At 36.2% G+C, this 18,707-nt stretch overlaps 3 protein-coding genes across 3 annotated transcripts; 1 reads left to right on the top strand and 2 right to left on the bottom strand.

Moving 5' to 3' along the window:
- The first annotated feature begins 989 nt into the window (after positions 1-989).
- Positions 990-1,740, top strand: LOC100248933 (uncharacterized). The gene has a single exon (XM_002285620.5). It carries the CDS (start codon positions 990-992, stop codon positions 1,638-1,640), a length of 651 nt encoding a protein of 216 aa, XP_002285656.1. The 3' UTR covers positions 1,641-1,740.
- A 1,674-nt stretch (positions 1,741-3,414) lies between these two features.
- Positions 3,415-8,589, bottom strand: LOC100248920 (geranylgeranyl transferase type-2 subunit alpha 1). The gene is made up of 8 exons (XM_002283732.4): positions 8,399-8,589; positions 8,100-8,262; positions 7,560-7,720; positions 7,376-7,480; positions 5,630-6,433; positions 5,343-5,532; positions 4,636-4,822; positions 3,415-3,929 (listed from the first exon to the last, which is right to left on the bottom strand). The coding sequence occupies exons 1-8, from the start codon at positions 8,512-8,514 to the stop codon at positions 3,541-3,543; spliced, it is 2,115 nt and encodes a 704-aa protein (XP_002283768.1). The 5' UTR covers positions 8,515-8,589; the 3' UTR covers positions 3,415-3,540.
- A 1,162-nt stretch (positions 8,590-9,751) lies between these two features.
- On the bottom strand, positions 9,752-18,349 carry LOC100243781 (double-stranded RNA-binding protein 1-like). The gene is made up of 3 exons (XM_002285627.4): positions 17,954-18,349; positions 15,791-16,053; positions 9,752-11,008 (listed from the first exon to the last, which is right to left on the bottom strand). The coding sequence occupies exons 1-3, from the start codon at positions 17,976-17,978 to the stop codon at positions 10,094-10,096; spliced, it is 1,203 nt and encodes a 400-aa protein (XP_002285663.1). The 5' UTR covers positions 17,979-18,349; the 3' UTR covers positions 9,752-10,093.
- Positions 18,350-18,707: the final 358 nt, after the last annotated feature.

Below are 18,707 nucleotides of genomic sequence, written 5' to 3'. Positions count from 1 at the left end.
TGTACCCCTCTGGGATTTCGGAGTAATCTCACCCTCTTGTGGGATCCGGATCACACACATCCTAAGCCCTTTGAAATTTTTAGTATCCGATTAGTTGTATTGTAGCCTCCTTGATTAGAAAATGACAGCTCCTATGTCGCACCTCTTGACTTTAAGGAGGGTTCAGGAAAGATAATAAACTTTAATTAATTAGCAGTTTAAAAATAAATAAATAAATCCCTTCTATGATTGTGGGGCAAAAGAACCTATCCCATACCTATGCGCCGATGCCATCTTGAACTTCCCTACTTAATTCTACACTCCTAGTAGGCTTTCCCCAGGGGTGGCTCAACTCCCTAAAAATATCCATCCACTTACATCTCTAATATCAAGGCCACATATTAAGCAAATAAAGACTTCTTGAATATATGGGATATATATTTATATAGAATTACAAATCTATTTTCTTTTCTTTTCCTTGGTAATTCTATAGATTTTCTTTAAACATTTCATAATCCAAACAAGGGAGTTAATTACAATTGAATCGATTAAGAAACTAAAAGGAAATGAGTGGTAGGTAAGTCATGAAATCCGAAAGCCTAACTTCCTCCCTTCCACTTAGAAAGGGCTAGAAAGCATAGACAAGTATTGAACGTGTGTCATTCACTTCCTCGGTGAAAATTGAAAAAAGGCATCTCCATTTCTAGAGCTATTTGCCTATGGCTGTTTTGTTCATAAAGTGAAAAGCTTGAAATAAGGTGGAAAGAGACAGCAAAGACATAGAGAAAGGTTAGAAGGACATTTGCAGTAAAAAATTTGGGGACCCAGCTGCCAGAGGCTACCGCCTCTGTTTGATTGAGGTTGTAGTGCGCGCGTGGGCCGCTTAATTTTGACCGGTCAAGTGGATCGACAAAACTCACGATTTCTTCATATATTTGATGATAACCCAGTTGGCCTCTAAATCTTCTTAGAGGGAATCAGAGAGACAGGGTGGGAAGAAAGAAAGAAAGATGGAGATGGTGAATGACATCGCGATTCAAGTGGGGATGATTTTGTTCACTGTATTGTTGTTTCTTTATATGAACGATATTCCCGGAAAAGCCCTAGCTAAGCTCAGCTTATGGTACAACCAAACCAATCTCGAAGCCAAGCGCCACTTCGTCCTCGGGGCTCAGCGCCTTGCGCAAGCCAGATCCCCCAACACTCCTCACTCCGACGTCATCTCCCTCGCCAAAACTGCCGCAGAGGAAGCCGACAAGGCACTCTCCCTCAATCCCAAAGACGCCGCGGCTCACATCCTCAAAGCCCTAGCTCTCGACCTCCAGGGCTTCAGGCTCTCCGCGCTGGACTCCCTGGACGCCGCCCTCTCCCCACTGGCCGTCAAGTCCCTCACGGATGAGGAGCGAGGCGACGCGCTGATCAAGCGGGCACAGTTGAAGATTGGGTTGGATAAAGTGGGGCGAGTGGATTCGGCGGTGGCAGACCTGGTGGAAGCGGTGAGGGTGGGTAGTGAGAAGGACAAGGCGTATTGCCTGCTGGGGGAGTGTTATGAGATGAAGGAGATGAAGGAGGAGGCCACAAAGGCGTATCAGGAGGCCATTACGATCCAACCCAACTCCGCCCTCGCTCGAGATGCCTTGGACCGCTTGACCTCCCGTTGACTTTGCTCCACTTTGCTCCTCTCCTATGTTACTGTTCTTGCCTTTTCATTTCATGTTCTTAGTCCTAACCACAAATGAAGTCGAGTTTTTTCCATGTCCATTACTCATTCTTGGCTACACACGTATTTTCAAATTTCAAATAAGCTCGCAGGGATTTGGGGATGATGTATTTATCAAAATAGTCGGAGCATTTTTTAAGAATTCTTATATCCCCGTAAAGGTTTTTGAGGAACCAAAGAGTTATTGAAAAGCTCATTCCCAAGATGAAGGAGATGAGAAGTTAGACATCCTCCAAAATGAATTGGTGAACTCCAAGAAATTACCAGAAACATAAACCAAGTTTGATTGACGAGCAACGCTTAATAATTCAAGTATTCTAGTTTTCCATTCAACGCAACCCCAAGTGATAAAAGCGCGTTGACGGCCACCTCCTCCAAGCAACAAGTTCCATCCGCCGCGTTCCACACGCTGATCATAGTCTTCTTTCTCCAAGACCCGATCAGTTAGAAGTATTAAAATCAAAGGAAGACTCATGGGACAACCTTATATTTTTCAATGAGAAATTATTTGATGAGCAAGGTTATATCATTGCCAATACACATTACGACCCAAATGATCATCGTCAGAAACGCAACATTCTCAAAAGTAACCTACTACATCTGCCGTGTTAACACGGGGTGTAACCCGCCTTGGCCAGAGAAAATTCAAGCAGACAATTGAGAGTTGACACAATATTTGAAATCTAAGCCTCGTGAGCACCCTGCATCTACCGTTCCAAACAGAAGGTTCTGGATGTTGTAAGTTGGCAAAGAGCCTGGTCACTATTACTGTTTTAATTGAGTTGAGCTAAGTTTACCTCACTCTGATACATTTTTATGTGTAAATACTAAATGTGCAGGTGGCCTTATGGAAAGACGCATTAGCTAATGGTTTCATCGCCATTAGCTATCAAAGCTCTCCATTTCTTTATTTCCAATCATCCAGAGTTGAGATCAGACCCTCATCACCTCTGCCTTCCGCCTCCTCTGATATATCTAGGCTTGCTATTTTAGGTGAGATTTACAAGATCAGTCAGTTCTATGGTTTGGCCGATTTAGCGGTCCAATTTTTAAGAGAATTTTTGTCCTAGAAAGAGCCTTCTATCATGCGCTAGGCATTTTGGGTAGCATTTACCTGCTCGATCAATCACTCCTTATAACATCTTTGAAAATTACCTCCATTAACCAATAATTTTTAGTATTTTACCAATGGTATTTCTCTGGAAAAATGTTCCTTCACCATTGAATCCATCAAACTGCCACAACCAACTAGCCATGATAAGGGAGAGCACTTGATCTCAGTATGAGAATTACTACATTTTTCTAAACGATCGCAAGTCTGCAATTTAATACTATTATCAAGTGGAAAAATCACATTCCAATGCTGATACCAGGCAAATTCAACAACAGCAGTTGTTGCAGATAACAGACAGCAAAGTCCCAGGATTCATAACTCAAATGAAGCATGACTTTATGTTCACCCTAGAAAATCTAAGGATTTTACTTGGGCATTACACTGTTAATGCTGTCGAGTAGCTGGCCATGTTAATTTTCTTGATTCATCAATGAATATTGCTCACATTTTCTTGTAGATTTTTTCTGTCTGTTCTTGTTTTACATGGTAAAAGAATATTAGAAGCTTTCATATATAAAAGAGAAGCAATGCAATTGAATCCAATGCTCAAGCCACAATCCAAAAAAATTAGGAAATGAATGTGTCATGAGAACATAATGTCTTTAACAAAGCAAAAGGTTCTTCAATAAATTTAGTAGTTATGATAACAGCAGAAACATGGTATGCCTAACTGTATTGAGAAACAGAGAGATATATGTAAATAAAGGAGAAAAAAATTATTTGAAGGTTAATGCAATTCTTCACCGTCTACCCACTTTAGTGTAGGGAGAACCTTAATCAGAAATGACTTGAATTTTTCATCAGTGATTGCATTCCCCACAATATCCAATTGCGTCAAATTGAAGCCTCTAAAAATCGCAAAAGCCTCCCAGTAGTTTGTCACTTTGGCATCGTCAGGTACAAATTCATTGAAATTCCAATCACTTCCTACCGTATGAGACAAAGGAGAAGAGCACAAATACCTTCTTGTGTCAACGGGGTGGGCACCTATCTCATTGTATGAGATGTCCAACACCTTTAATAACTTCAGCAGTCTCAAAGGCTCCAAAGCAGTAAAACTGCTAAGCTTATTATGACTCAGGTTCAGGAAAGAGAGAAGCTGCATAGCCTCCAATCCTGTTCAAAAACACTAACCTCAGCACTTAATTTCTTTCCATACAAGAATAATGGAAATGTAATGGCTAAGATGCTAAATGAAGCACTCAAGTGCTTTGACTTGAACCAGTTTCACGCAACTAGAAGAACCCATGTAATGACCTGATAGCAGCCAATATTGGATGTTATGTTATTCAAGTGATTTCTATTTTGATACTTTTTCAACATTTGAAAAACCAGAAAAAGGAGCCCCCATATTTATAGGATTGTTAAAATTTTGCAAATGTTTCATATATTTAAGAATCCAAGTCTAGTTACAAGTTTCCACTTTCCAGATGGGCACACAATGCTTGCAAGAGCAACCATTAATTAATTAAAATGTGATAGGATCCAAGTATGCTTTTCACTGTTTATTATGCTATTTTAGTTTGAACAGCTCTTTGAATAAGAGTCAAAACACAAAGTTTATAGAGATTTTCAGAAACCAAACTGAATGTGCATGTAAAACACAAGATTAATATATACTTTCATTTTGGAAACCTTTCAATAATATGACAATTGCTGACAAAAATTCTTGTGAAAAAAAAAAAGAAAAGAAAAAGAAAAAAAGGTTAAGGAAAAATGTACATGTAGGAAAAGATACAGGCAATCTAGATCAAAGGAATCTATCAAAGCTCACCAATTAAATGTGTAAAAGATTCATAATATCAGCAGTATAGTAGTTTACCATCAATTGATCGAAGTTCATTGTGGCTGAGGTCAAGCATTTGGACCCACAATAATTGCTCAACACATCCGATCCTTGATAAAGACAAATTATTTAGTCGTAAACAGACAGAATTACCAACACTTGAAGAGGTCGAGACCCTATGGTGGCAGCAGTGTTTCAGCAAGGATTCCCTATTGGATGTCACCTATGGAATCAGATAAATATCAGAAATCTACACTGAATGAAGCAATCAATATTATACCTTGGAACAATAAGTTAGGAGGAGATCTTAAAAAAAACTGTTACATACCACATGCATGAACCAAATTCCTTACCATTTTTAGGCATGCAGTCAACGATTTGTTCTTAGTAGGAATTCTTCAACAAGATATAAATATAAAATCAATAAGCATATTTATTGGGTTTGACGGACTCTGTATCAGTCCATTAAATTAATCTTAGTAATAGCACACCCTCTAGAAATAGCAAAGAGATGAAATAGGTTAATGAGCGAAATAAATTTTCTTCCCCATTAGATTTTAAGGCCTGAGTAAGGCAGCATTTGCATTTTGGATATGAAAGAGAATTATATAAACCGATGTAAAGGTCCAAAATACAGCTGTCTCTATGTAAACTCAAATGCTGAAGAAAACCACATGCCCAGGCAACTCCACCTTCAACACTGACTTCAAAAACAGATAATAATGAAGAGAAGAAAGTGTCACCTGCTGCAATAAGACTAAGCTTTGTGCCTCCTTATAGTATTGGGAATGCATTGGGTCCAACTCCATTAGGTCACTATATAGTTGTAGAACTTCTTCAGAATGGACCTTCTTGTGAGAATGTGGAGCCATGTATGACACCATTGCATCATGAGCCATCAGCAGTCTTGCAAGAGTAAGCTTTCCAATTTTACTGTAATAGTAATACAAAGGAAACAAGAAGACATCACATTTAGGAAAATAGCACATTATGAAAGTTCTAAGTTGTCCATCAAACAAATCAGGTTTACCAGTCTATCTCTGACAACAGTTGCCGAACAAGGGCTATCTCATTAACTAGAGTCTTTGCATGCCACTTAGAAGCTGCTGGCTCATGGTCCTTTTTAATGCTTAGTCGATCAAAATAAGCAATTGGGCTTGATTCTTGGACATGTGCATCATAAAAATGAAAATTTACATCTCTCCACAAAATCATCTCTACACTCTGCCTTTCAGCATGTTTTGAACTGAGAGGCTGTACACACACTGTAAATGCAAACCGAGAAGGATGGCTACAGTGAGAACCACTCAAAGAAATTATTCCCTGAGAGTCTCCAAGATTAACTTCTATGGGATAAGCTGTTGAAGGATGGAGCTTTACATCAGGAACATTTAGATGTGTTACCCATGCTTGGGCAGCACAGGACTTACTTGTTGCAAGTGGTTTCCAAACAAGATCTTTATTTTCAGTAAACACTGATTTAACAGTTACAGTAGATGAGTTTACACCTTCAACAGCTTCATTGAAGTAAAGAATGAGAGGAAATGTTCCTGCATCAGAGTGGAAACTTGTGAATGGAGACAAAGCACGGCCATCCAGGCAGCCTTCTGCTGATACAATGATATCAGAACCATGAGCAGGCCAAGTAGAAACCAGCAGAGGAGTTTCTGGTTTAACAGTTTGATCAAGAAGCCAAAGATGATAAAACCAACCACTTTGATCATCTGGATCAGTGAAAAGAGCTTGATGTACAAATTCATACTCTTCTACCAAAACCTTTTCCTTTGGGAAAAACCCTTTGACCTTGTTTTGCAGCAAATGGGACAAAAGTACACTGCACAAATCCCTTAATAAGATAAGTCTTGAAAGTAATGTGTCCAGAAAGGGGGATATATACATCATAGAGCAGAACGTGTAACCGAAATATGTTTGGAGGTTTTAAATGCTGTCACATAATATTAGAAGAGTTTGAGTGAAAGAAATAAAAGCAGCCACTGCGAAATAGAGGGGGACATACATTTTATTGTCTACTCCTAAAGCAGATGCAAATGGAAGATCAAATAAATGCAATGTTGAATTGTATGATATTGTTGCCCACAACTGGGGACATTAAACATATTGTTATATGATCATAGCAACTCAATACCATATTCAGCCACAAGATCAATGTACAATTACTTAAGTACTGGATCAGACAGTATTACAGATATAAATGCACATGAGGATATGGCATTTCCACATGCAAGTGCATGCACACTCTCAATTCTATAATCAAATTATATAAAGTCAATGGTCTTATCATAACACAATAAAATGAGTGGCAAGCACATCCATAATTTATTATCATTTCAAGCTATCTCTTAATTCTTCCATGAGGGCTTAAGTCATGGATCAAAGTAACCATCGATAGTACAAACAACACAACCATTTGTTCAACTCATACCCTCAGAAGAGCAACATGCATGAAAAATAACTTTAATCTGGCAAAGACAATAGAGCTATTTAGTCATACCATCACTACAGCAGTATGCAAAAAATGATTTCGGATTTCAGAAACCATGAGCAAACCAATAAAAGTTTCTCCAAATATTGAAGGAAAAATGTTTTTAATGTTCATAATCCATAATCCCAAGTTAACAAATATAAGAAGACTACTTTTCATAAACTCACCAATAAATTAAGATGGATGGAATTTTAGTTGCTCATCATATCCAACTACAGGTAACCAAAATCAAATATAAAAAGATTAAAACAAAATATTAAAAATATCATGTACCTACGATTGTGCCATGCAGAATAATTGCTGAAATTTGTCTCTATTAATTTGGTTGTATACTTCAACTCCTCCTCATCAGGTATGCCCTTCAAGGCCGCAATAAATCTGAAACAATGAACAACACAACTTAAAAAATACATTCCTCCATTATATATATATATATAAAGGCAAAAGAGGTCATCACCGACGATAATTCCAGGCATGGAAATTCCGAGAATCAGCCCTCTGAAACCGATCCAGTAGCTGCAATTCATGATCTACTGATGAATGTCCCTTGCTCAGAACCCATTTACGATGGTGCCACGCTCCATAAGACTTAAAATTCTGCTTCAATGAGTTCTCTACCTACATGAATGCATTCACTGAATTCAAAATACATTCTCAAACTCTAAAACATTCTGTAGCCAAAAAAACTAGGGAAAATAAAATCAGAATAAGAAATAAAAATAATAGGCTTCATTTTATTTCGATTTTAAGCGTCATTCACTTCCTTCCTTTCCTAACCTTTTGTCAACAGCCAACCAGAGCATTGCTTCTGGTTGCCTGCCATGATGATAAGGTCAAAAAACCATAACCAAAATTGGAATCTCATGTTCAATTTTGCTTTAATTGCTTTTCCTTTTCTAAATTTTCTCAGAAACCAAACACGATGAGGAGAAAGAAGGAAAAGATAAAAACATAAAAATCAGATGCTTTCCCTATTAGAGAACTGAAAGGAACGTACGACTCTAAGTTCCTCGCTGAAAATTGATTTGACTGTATCCGGATCAGACTCGGAGTGACTCAGATTATGTTCAACAGCGAGCTTCCTATAATTCCAAGCTGTGTATGATTCGGGATTGGCTTCAAGTAGCTTGGCGGAGATCTCTAGGGCTTCCTTCGTATATCTAAAAGAATTTTAAATTAAAAAACAAAAAATAAACAAACAAAAAGGAGTGTAAATAGAAGAGTGTTTGGATCAAGGGATTAGGAAAGAAAACAAGAGAAAAAAAGAACGGAAATGGAAAGAAAGAAAATGTATACATCTGATTGTGATGATTGTGAAGGAGCTGAGATTGAAGAGCGCGTAGCTTTTCAGCTTTGGCCGCTGAAGCTGCTGCGTCTTCGGGTTTCGGGGCTTTGCGAGGTCGTCCGTGCATTTTCCTCGAGAGAGAAACCAAGTGTGACTGTGCGACAAGGAACAAACTCACCAACTAAACCAACGCCTTAGACCGCACGACGCCTCTCTTTATATTTGTAATTTCGAACCATAGTATCGCCCCCGAAACGCACCGTTTTGGCCTTCCCTCCGCTGGAACGCATGGGTGGCTACGTGGTAAAGCAGTGAAAGTGAAAAACTCAAAAAAGTGTGGCATCCATCTGTCAGCCTATTACATCTAAACCTATCAAAGATTTTTTAGATCCCATTCTTAAGCCTCCTAATTTAAAAATACGTAAGTTTAAGATTCAAAACCATTTTGTTTAAGAACTAATTTTATTAGGACTTCTATGTTTTCTTTTACGACACTTCTATGAAAAGTGGTTTTATGAAAATCTGAAAAAGTTATTCTAATAGCATTTTTAATAATACGTGGTATAAATACAAAAATATTTTTAATATTAATAAATTACTAAAAAAAGATGTTCATTACAAAAAAGAAAATATTATAATAAACTAAAAATTTGCATTAAAAAAATATATATAAATATTTATATTATTAAAATAAACTCAAAAAAATATTTTTATAATTATGAAAATAAGAACATTGTAAATTACATTAAAAAAAAAATAGAAATTGATGTCATTAAGCTTATTACATGACAAGCTTGCAGTAATTTGGATGGAATTGTATAAAATCTCAAAATTATTTTATGAATATTAGTTCTCCGGTGATTAATTTTCATAAAAAATTGAAAAGAATGAAAGGGAAAGAAGGGTAGCAAGAAACGAAAGAAGAATAGCAGGAAACATTTTGAGTATTTTGGGAATATTTGAAAATTTATAAAGTATTTTTTAAAAAAAACACCTCCCAAATACTTCCCTCAAAAATGGTTCAAGTGTTTTTCTAAATTTTTAAAATATTGTCAAAATGTTTTTAGGGATAGAAACTCTTTTTAAAAACATTGCTACACAAGCTCTTATTCAAAAATTTCATTTTATTTTATAATTATACATTATGATATTATTTTTATCAATTTTATTATTTCACTTGATTTCTACCATCTATAATATTTTGAAACCTTACTTTCTCTTGAACATGGCACTAATATAATTTAATTTTGTTCTTATTTGAAGAAGTATTCATGATTGAATATACAAAAAAGGAACTTGTGACAAACACATCATATTTGGGCGTCAGTATAGAAAAACTAGAGGTAAGAAGGCGAGAGCTCAAATAGAAATAAACTCAAAGTGTCTCTTCATATTTGAAAATCACGAGTTCAAACGCAAGCCTCTCAAACTCCACATCAAAAGAACCTGTTATATGATCCCCCTGCTCCAATTATGCTAATATCTGTGTATATATTATCCAAGCATAAGCCCTGCCTAGCAAACAAAAAGGGCACCCTGTATCAGGTGTAGGCTCAGAATGAGTGGCCTACACCCACGCCCTCCAAATTAATTTTGAAAATTTTAAGATGTTCCTGACCCAATACTTCTAAGAGAACATCTCCCCTTTTTTTATGTAATTTTCCTAAACTGTAGAACAAATAAAATCTATCAAAATCCCCCCTGATTCACCCTAGATTTGAGGCCACAATGCCCAGGGCGCTTGCTCCGTTGCTCTTGAAATCGTCTTCATTTGCACCCATTTGCTTGAAATCCTTTGCGGCACTTGCAGCCTCTGTCTGATCCTCGTTGGAACTGTTCATTATTGCTGAATCCACCAGTCCAGCTTCAGAAACGTTGTTCACCTCCATGGCCACACTGACTAAAACTTCTGCAGGGGACATGGAAGAGATTCCCAGCTCAGGAGGTGCTTTATGGTCGGTTTTTTTTATGTCTGAAGCTGTTGCTTGCCCATTTTGACAATTACCAATGATATCAGGAATCGGGTCACCTTCAGCAACAGTTTTGTCCCCCCCATTTTGGTTTACAATTGATTTCTCCTCTTCAAAATTCTCCTTTGATTCCATGGACAACAGTCCAGATTCAGCTACTTGGACCATAGATGCATCGGTCTGAAGCAGTTCTGATCCCACCTGATTATCTATATCAACCTCCATACCCCTTGTATCTTCAACTTGATCATTGCCTACCTTGTTTCCAGGGAATTTCTTCCTAAGCCCCTTGGTTTTGAAACGAGCTTTCTTTGGTTTGAGAGCTTTTGCAGGCTCATCAGGATTACCCGACTCTGGTCCCTTCTTTTTGCCTGGTATTACTGTCAACTGAGTGTTGCCAATTGATTTCTCACCAACTCCATCTGTATTTGCCCGGATTGCTAAGAGAGCAGTTCTAGCAGCTTTGATCTCTGCTTCTTTCTTTGTTCTTGCTGCAGCTCCAATATAACGAATCCCCCCAATCTCAACTGTACAAGAAAAAGAGGCTGCTCTACCCGGTGACTCATCTTTCTGGCATACATACATTGGAATTGCATAGTTCATCTTCTGTGCATATTCTTGGAGCAGGTTTTTGCATAAGCCTGTTTCATGCTGAAACACACGCCAAAAAAGAAGTCAGATATAAATCAACTGAAAACTGCATGTGGCTACAAATAAGAAACGAAAAATATACAATAACAATAACTAAGAATATTTTCACTAAGCAACAAGCAATACTAGTGGGTATGATTGCAATTGGAAAAACATCAGATTCATAAAAAGAGACCGTATCTAAATAAAAAAAGGACTCCACTAAAAGGAGTGCAATTCTGTTGGATAGACCTGTAAGCTGGTGATGATGGAAGCGATCACATACCGTCTAGCTAGTAATGCAATATATGAATTATATCAGTCATGAATATCAAGATAACTTTCAGGAAAATGATCTAGGAAAAAAAAATGCATTTTCCACCATATGAGTCATGCCATTTCATTTTCTATAGTATATATCTGTATTCAGGTGTATGATAAAATTTCCGAGTCTATGTTTCCAAAGTCAGTTCCAAATGAAGATCCACACATGTATAACACATATTTGCACACCACCTTACACATGTATATCATCTATGGAACTGCTAGAAGAAAAAAACATCAGAGGAAAGGAGGAAAACATAAGGAAGAAAACAAGAATGTGGAAAAACAAAAGAAAGCTGCAAAAGAATTGAACAACACAGCACAGCAGCATAAAAGGTATCTCTCAACTATATTCTGCAGATGTGTGAATGTGTTTAGGTGGGGGTAGAGGCTGTTCCATGCAAAAGCAAGAAGGCCTCTTGGCACTCGTAAGAGTTGAACTAGAGGCATTGTACAATAAACAAGCACCGTACTAAGAATTTCTAGGCAACTAAAATAAAAATGAAAAACCAATTGGCCAATCCTTCTGTATTGTTAATTTTTTCCTCCCCATATCTGATAGAATTTGAGAAGGAACTTGCATATGAAAGAACACCTCTTGTTTGAGGATTAAGGCCCTCATATCAACTTTGCCTTCTTTAATCTACTTATCAACCTCATTTCACATGCTGAATGCGGCAAAAGTTTTTTGTAAATACTCTGAATGTTTCACAAACTATTTTTCTGCCTTTAGAATAGAAGTGAATTGGAATAAAAATAAAAATAAAAGCACAATGGGTAGAGTTGTATAGAGGAATTTAATCATATAGGATGGGATGATCAGTGCCCAATAGGAACTTCTGAAGGAATAAAGTATAAAGGAATAATAGAATGATAGCAAACATTGGAGCAATTGCTTTGAATTTTAAAACCTTCTTAAAAGCATAAACATTTTATACATAAACAAAAAATTTTGCCAATGTAGAACCAAATCAACCAAGTAAAAAGTCATTCACTTATATCTCGACCCAAATGCAACATGCTACATTTTCTTTCACAGAATACTATTCAACAATACCAAACAAAACAAACACCATCCCTGAATAGCACCTCCACAATCAAACCAAACCAAAGCCTACTCCCCATCCCAACCCAAGCAAATCATCACCACCCCAACTTCCTGAACTATTCGCAACATTTTCCAAGTTTATTTCCAAATTCCAAATTATTCTGAAGTGTCAAGTAACTCCAAAATCCTGATTTTGTTTACTGAAAGTAAGGAGAAAGAACAAAAGAGTGGGAAGTAGTCTCTTGATGATCCAGATCTGATGTTCATGAAAACTGTAAGTGCCGGTTTAGTGAAAAGAGGGAATAGTATTAAGTTTACCTAGGGTAAGGTAAATCATATGAATTGACAATCTACCTAATGTTTATGCTTTCACTCATTTTTGTTGACTGTCTAATAAGGGTTTGTAAAAATGGGGGATTTTTCCTTTTAACAAGATGCAAAAAAACATGTATTGTCTCCTAAACAACTGCAAAAACCCTATTTATACAAATTGAAGGCCTCTGGCCCTTTGTAAAGGGACTATCAATAAACAATTACAAACTACCTAAAAACATGTGTTCATGTTACAACCAGAAGCGTCCACAACCACACATGAATGGACCATAGAAATCAATAAGCAAAGACATTTACCTCAGCATGAGAAGACAAACACCATGCATGATGCTAGATTATATTCCTAGAAAATAGACAAAATACACCAATACAGGAACAGGGACAATGTTTTCTAGAAGATATAGCCACAAGCTCCATTTTATAGAATAAAAAACAAATAATGGATGAGTTGAATCAAAATGAAATCAAAAAGATTAATTATCAGAATAGTAAATATAGGATAACATAAGAATAATTAGAAGCAAGAGAACAACTTTTAAGAAGACAAAATAGTGGTGATAAACTAGTAACTGGCTCAAGCGAAAGGGGTAGGATAGTGATATGGGAGATTCCAAGTTCAAAGTGCAATAAGGGTAAATTTTAACCTGGAATGCAACAAGCTTCAAACAAGGGGTTGGGATTGGGATATGAGAGATTCCATGTTCAAGGTGTAATCACAGCCAATTTCAACCGGGAATGTAACAACCTTCAAACAGCACTCATCAAGCCAAGATGCTTAATCACTCTTTTGATATGAAAAATTGCTCTTGAATAAGCAATATAGTATCCAATATAATGGGAAACATTGTCATTAGGGCAGCAACTTGGATAGGTTCAACCCACCCAACCCATGGTTTGGGTTGGTGTGGGCAAGATTTGAATGGGTTTAGGTCAAGCTTGGGTAGTGTTGTCAAAAGCAAAAGGCGATATCAAGGCAATAAGACTCCTTTTAGCCTAAGGCGAAAGGTGAAAAACAAGGCGATAGCCTAACTATAGTAAGGCGATAAAAAATATACATATATTTACCTATTCGATATTCAACCAATATAAGTATTGTCTTCAACAATCAACACTATTAATTTTTCATCGCTCACAATGTCTTATAAAATTAACAAAATAGTAATAATTATTGAAAGTGTTTTCAAACATCTAAAAAATAAAATAAAAAACAAAATAAGAGATTGAACATTCTAGAGAAGCTTTAGGCATCACCATCATAGTCATTATTGAAATTAAAATTGTCATTACTCCCATCAAGACTAGATCGATAAACCTCCATCTTATTATCTCTATGATTGATAATATAATATTTTATCTTAGACTTTGTTTAATCCAATGTTAGATTGAATGAAATTATAATCTAAGTATGTTTAATCTTAATTCATGGTCAAAGGAGACCGCCTCTATGCCTTGTGTCTTATCCCAAGGTGATTGCCTAGGCATTGCCTCTTTAAAGTCGCCTTGCCTAGGTCTTCAAAAGGCGACTTTTATCTACCCTGCCTAGCCCGATGGCCTAGGCGACCCAGGCAATCATCGCCTTTGATAACAATGGGCTTGGGCTAGAAAAATATTGCCCTGAAAATATTAGGTTTGGCATGGGTTGAAGGTTTGGGCAATCCGCCAAAACCCAAACCTACACATTATTATTTATTTATTATTTTTAAATTATATTTCAGTAATTTTATTTAAAATATGAAAAATATAAAAAGGACAAGGAATAAACCTTAACATTTCTTACTTTTTTATTATCTTGGCTAGGGTTTATCATTTTTAATTTTATCAAAGTAATGGGTTTATCTTTTTTGTTTAATTGTTAAAGTATTTTGGAATGTTGAAATTTGAGTTTTTGGGTTGTCTTTATGTAAAATCAATAACAAACGGACATATTTTAAGATTTTGCGACATTTAACTTTTAGCCTTTTATTTTGTAATATGATTTGAATAGATTTGACTTTAAAACAATTATTTTATTTAATAACCCGCAGAGAACCCATGGAAAATCGTGTTGCCCACACACCTAGTGTGGGTTGGCATTGGTTGGACATGTTGATCGTGGGTTTGACATGAGGTTAGCCTTTTAAGCTGCCTAAATTGCAACCCTAATTGAGGTGCATCACATGTCCAACTACTATTACTACTTGATAAAAAAACCTCTGATCAACTGTGGTGTGTCGTGTGTTCAAAACATGTTCACACAGTTTTCTACAAATCACCATTAATGTTGTTTTATCGCCCTCAAAAGTCATGAAAAAGAAGAATCAGATCTCAAAATCCATTTGAATTCTTTCTAGAAACATTAAGAACCACATGTGTTGTGTTAGAGGAGTTCATGTGAGGTGATGATTGCTAAACAACACTTCTTCCAATAAACCTTTCCTGGATCCAAAAGGAATCATTATGGAAGCTCACACACTTCAACAACATTAGGTGATGGAAAGGGAGGTATGCTAGTATCTTGATAAGGGGTATGGATAAACACAAAGGAGAAAAGGGGAAAAAAAAAAAGGTTGTTTGTTTTTAAGTGGACTGAAAGTTAGAAGAGGAATCACAAGTGATAACCGAGATCATGTGATCTAGTTCACAGCTTGTGTCATTTGTGTTTGCTTTCAACTTCCTCTTTTCTATATCTTCTTCATACATGTGAGTGGGATTGCCTTGACTTTAAAAAAAAAAAAAAAGGCTCGTGTTCTCACATAAGCAGACATCTAATAATTATTATTATTTTTTTTGATAGAATAGATATCTAATATTCATGGGAGACAAGACCTTATAAAAATGATAATAATAATGTGTTCACAGAGAGATAATTGGGGGTGGAGGTAGGCCTGGGCTGGCTGGTGGGTGGGAGAAAAGAAAAGTTGAGCTTCTAATATAATAATATCTGAAAAGAAATTGAATATGTAAAAACTACAGTACTATGATAAACAAATAACAACAACATCAAATGGAAGTGAAAGGTGTCAAAACTAACCACAAAAGAAAGTTCAACCACAGATCTTTAAAAGACTAACAATAAATGAAAGTTCAACAACATTCTCTAAAAGACAAAATGAACTCACCACAGGTTGAGAAATGCATTCCTTCATGTTCCCAGATTTAGCTAATTCCACAAGAGCAACTTCAGCAGCTGACTGCTCTGCTGCCTTGCGATTGGAAAATCCAGGTAGAGAATCATACCTGACATCATTCACTATCACTGTGGACTTAAAGGAAGGCACATGGGGAGGACCTTCCTTGATGGTATCGTATAAAGGCGTCGGAAGTCCCACTTTTTGTGCATACTCTTGTAATCGGCTTTTGAATACATAGCAATTTGAAACACCTGACATATGTAAATACATATGAGATAATGTAAATAAATATGAGTAAATGAATCATCAAAAAATAATCTCAACTTCAATAAAAAATTTAGTAAATATCTCAGTTAATCCATACAAATAAGGGATTTAATGAGTTTAACTCCTAATTTCCTGTAGATCTATAATTGCATAACATTGAAACTTATCATTTCCTGTAGATCATCTAATTTAAATTAGTGGTTGGAGTTTTCAGAAGCTTCATTGCATATTGAGGCAACAAATTTTCTACAGGTAATGAATGTTGCTACTTCTCCCTTCATTGCTGCAGATTTTGAACATTACCCAAAATTCTTTAGGGACTAGATTCATCAACCGAAATGATCTGAATAATGTCTAAATATCAAGAGTTGTGGTGCCAAAGGAAAGGAACCACAACACTATCTAGTTGTCACAAGGGTACTCAATGACTCATTGTGATTAGCATAGTATCGAAAACTACAAAATCATCAATTATAACAGAGCCATTAATGATGAGCTGATTCCATCACTAGATGCAGTGGATTAGGATCAACTTTAAAATTTCTTAAGTGCCATCATCTCGAGTTTTCACTATCACTTGTGATAATAGCTACCATCTTCAAGTAATGACCCCCTCTGTTACCTTTGCAGAGTTGCACAAAATACTATAGAAAATAAAATGAGGCGATTCAAATTTGGAACACCCTTAACATGTGGATATAGATCGTGTAAAATTTACTCATGCATTTCGAGAGAACCCAATCAACATACTGACTAATTTACAAATCTGAGTATAGACAACCAAAATAGAATACATGTGAAAAGCACTTAACTAGAAGGAACAAATACAAGCCACCCTAACTTGTTGGAAACAGGTAATTTCTACATGTATCCTATGCAGGTGTTTTGTGAAACACTGAAACTTCCACCCGGTGAGCAAACCACAATTCCTTGAGATGCAATGGATTGAAGTTAACTAGCTAAGAAAACAAATGTAACAATTACTCATCCCCTCCACGTTGAGCTTAGAGGCAGCACCCTTTGGCAATAAACCAGAAGTCCCTGTTTGAGCCTTCCCCTATTTAGGTCAACCAGTGTTTTCTTTGTTGACAGTTGAGATAGATGCTTTACTGTTAGGATGGATTTCCCATTGTCAATAATAGTGATCATGCATCAAAAATTGTGGCAGATTTAGGGTTATTAAGGTATTGGTGGAAAATTCCGTATAAAAACCCTGTACAAAAGTTTGAGAACAACTTTCCTTTCTATTTTAGTTTCTTTTTCTTAGATAGGAAAAATAAATGGCTTTTCTTTGATAGAAGGAAATAGGAAGTGGTTAATCCAATTATGAAAGGTATTCAAGAATTCTACGGAATCGATCAGTTCGGTTCAGAGGCATAGAAATGTTATGAAAGAAGAGATAGACAAATAGATCATTACGAAATAGGCATGCACAGGGAGAAAACTAAGGCAGAGCATAAAAAGAAATGAATCCTTCGATTGGTTAGAGGGCAATGGAGACAAAGGAAAATGAGATTCTGAACCCCGTTCAATATGAAGAAATTAATTTTATTAGAAAAAAAAAACACATTTCAAACTAAGCCAAAAGGCTGAATTGGGCTCAACTGAGTAGAAATTTCGCTCTACTAGTACTCAGATAGAGAAAAATAAATCCAACTTTCAAAATTCCCTTCTCTTTTCTCACATTTCCTCTCCAACCAAACCGAGCTCTTTCCATTCCACCAAACAATCCAATCCCGATGCTTGAAAACAACGAATGCAAAAAACACAATAAAATTAGGGGATGAACAGGCCGTTCTGAATGCCATTAACAAAAATAATAATAAAAAAATCACATTACAAGGTACAGGTGAAAAAGAAAAAAAGAAAAGAGAAAAGCGAAACCTGCGAAACCATCATTGCTGGACATTTTTGGCGGTTGTACTGAAAGGACGCTGTTTGGTTGCAGAGAAATGGCGAGAGAAAATGAATCGGTGGGAAATCGCCACTCCGCTCAATACGCTGTGGATTGAGAAGAAGCGTTTCAATAAACCAAAAGACGAGAGATTTTTTATATGAATGGAAACAGTAATCTGGAAGCTCAGAAGCGAAAGAGTCCAGCAGTGGAAGTAGTAGTGGGGAATTGTTTTGGCTGTATTTTGATGGAAGATCTCACCACCACCGGCCACAATGGAGGTGGGGAATCACAGCCGCACGCTCCCATCTTTTACTGGGCCATGTACCTCGAAACCCAGGGGTTTTTATGGCTCAATGAAACTCTGTTCCTGGATGCAAGCCTCCAGCCCAGTGTTAGTAAAATGGTAATTTTCTCAATTCTTTAGAAAATAAAAAATAAATAAAATAAAATATAGAAAACGAATAAGTAAAATGAAATAAAAATAAATTAAAAATAAATAAAGTTAATAAGGTTTTTTTTTTAGGTTCAAACTTTTCTTTACTTATTTAACTCTACTTTATAAATATTACAAATTTTAAAAATATATAATTTTTCTAATAATTTTTATTATATTTGACTTTCTTTTCATATTTTTCATAATAAAATCAAATATGATAAAATCATTCTGTAACTTTCTTTTTTCTTTATTATTTTTCAGGAACCAAATGTTACCTTAAATAAAATTTGTATAAAAATAAATAA

The sequence above is a fragment of the Vitis vinifera genome, chromosome 18 (genome assembly GCF_030704535.1).
Source record: "Vitis vinifera cultivar Pinot Noir 40024 chromosome 18, ASM3070453v1".
NCBI classification, from domain to species: Eukaryota; Viridiplantae; Streptophyta; class Magnoliopsida; order Vitales; family Vitaceae; genus Vitis; species Vitis vinifera.
The sequence above is the reverse complement of the archived record's forward strand: the minus strand, read 5'-3'. Positions and strand labels throughout refer to the sequence as shown.

What these genes read in the sequence shown, in the direction of transcription:
- LOC100248933 (XM_002285620.5), top strand. Translation starts at nt 990, where the DNA reads ATGGAGATGGTGAATGACATCGCGATTCAAGTGGGGATGATTTTGTTC.
- LOC100248920 (XM_002283732.4), bottom strand. Translation starts at nt 8,514, where the DNA reads ATGCACGGACGACCTCGCAAAGCCCCGAAACCCGAAGACGCAGCAGCT. An exon ending in CATGCCTGGAATTATCGTCG is followed by an intron (nt 7,481 to 7,559) that starts GTGATGACCTCT and finishes TCATTGTTTCAG; the next exon opens with ATTTATTGCGGCCTTGAAGG. An exon ending in TGAACTTCGATCAATTGATG is followed by an intron (nt 3,930 to 4,635) that starts GTAAACTACTAT and finishes GTTTTTGAACAG; the next exon opens with GATTGGAGGCTATGCAGCTT.
- LOC100243781 (XM_002285627.4), bottom strand. Translation starts at nt 17,978, where the DNA reads ATGTCCAGCAATGATGGTTTCGCAG. An exon ending in CAGCAATGATGGTTTCGCAG is followed by an intron (nt 16,054 to 17,953) that starts GTTTCGCTTTTC and finishes TACATATGTCAG; the next exon opens with GTGTTTCAAATTGCTATGTA. An exon ending in AATGCATTTCTCAACCTGTG is followed by an intron (nt 11,009 to 15,790) that starts GTGAGTTCATTT and finishes CGTGTGTTTCAG; the next exon opens with CATGAAACAGGCTTATGCAA.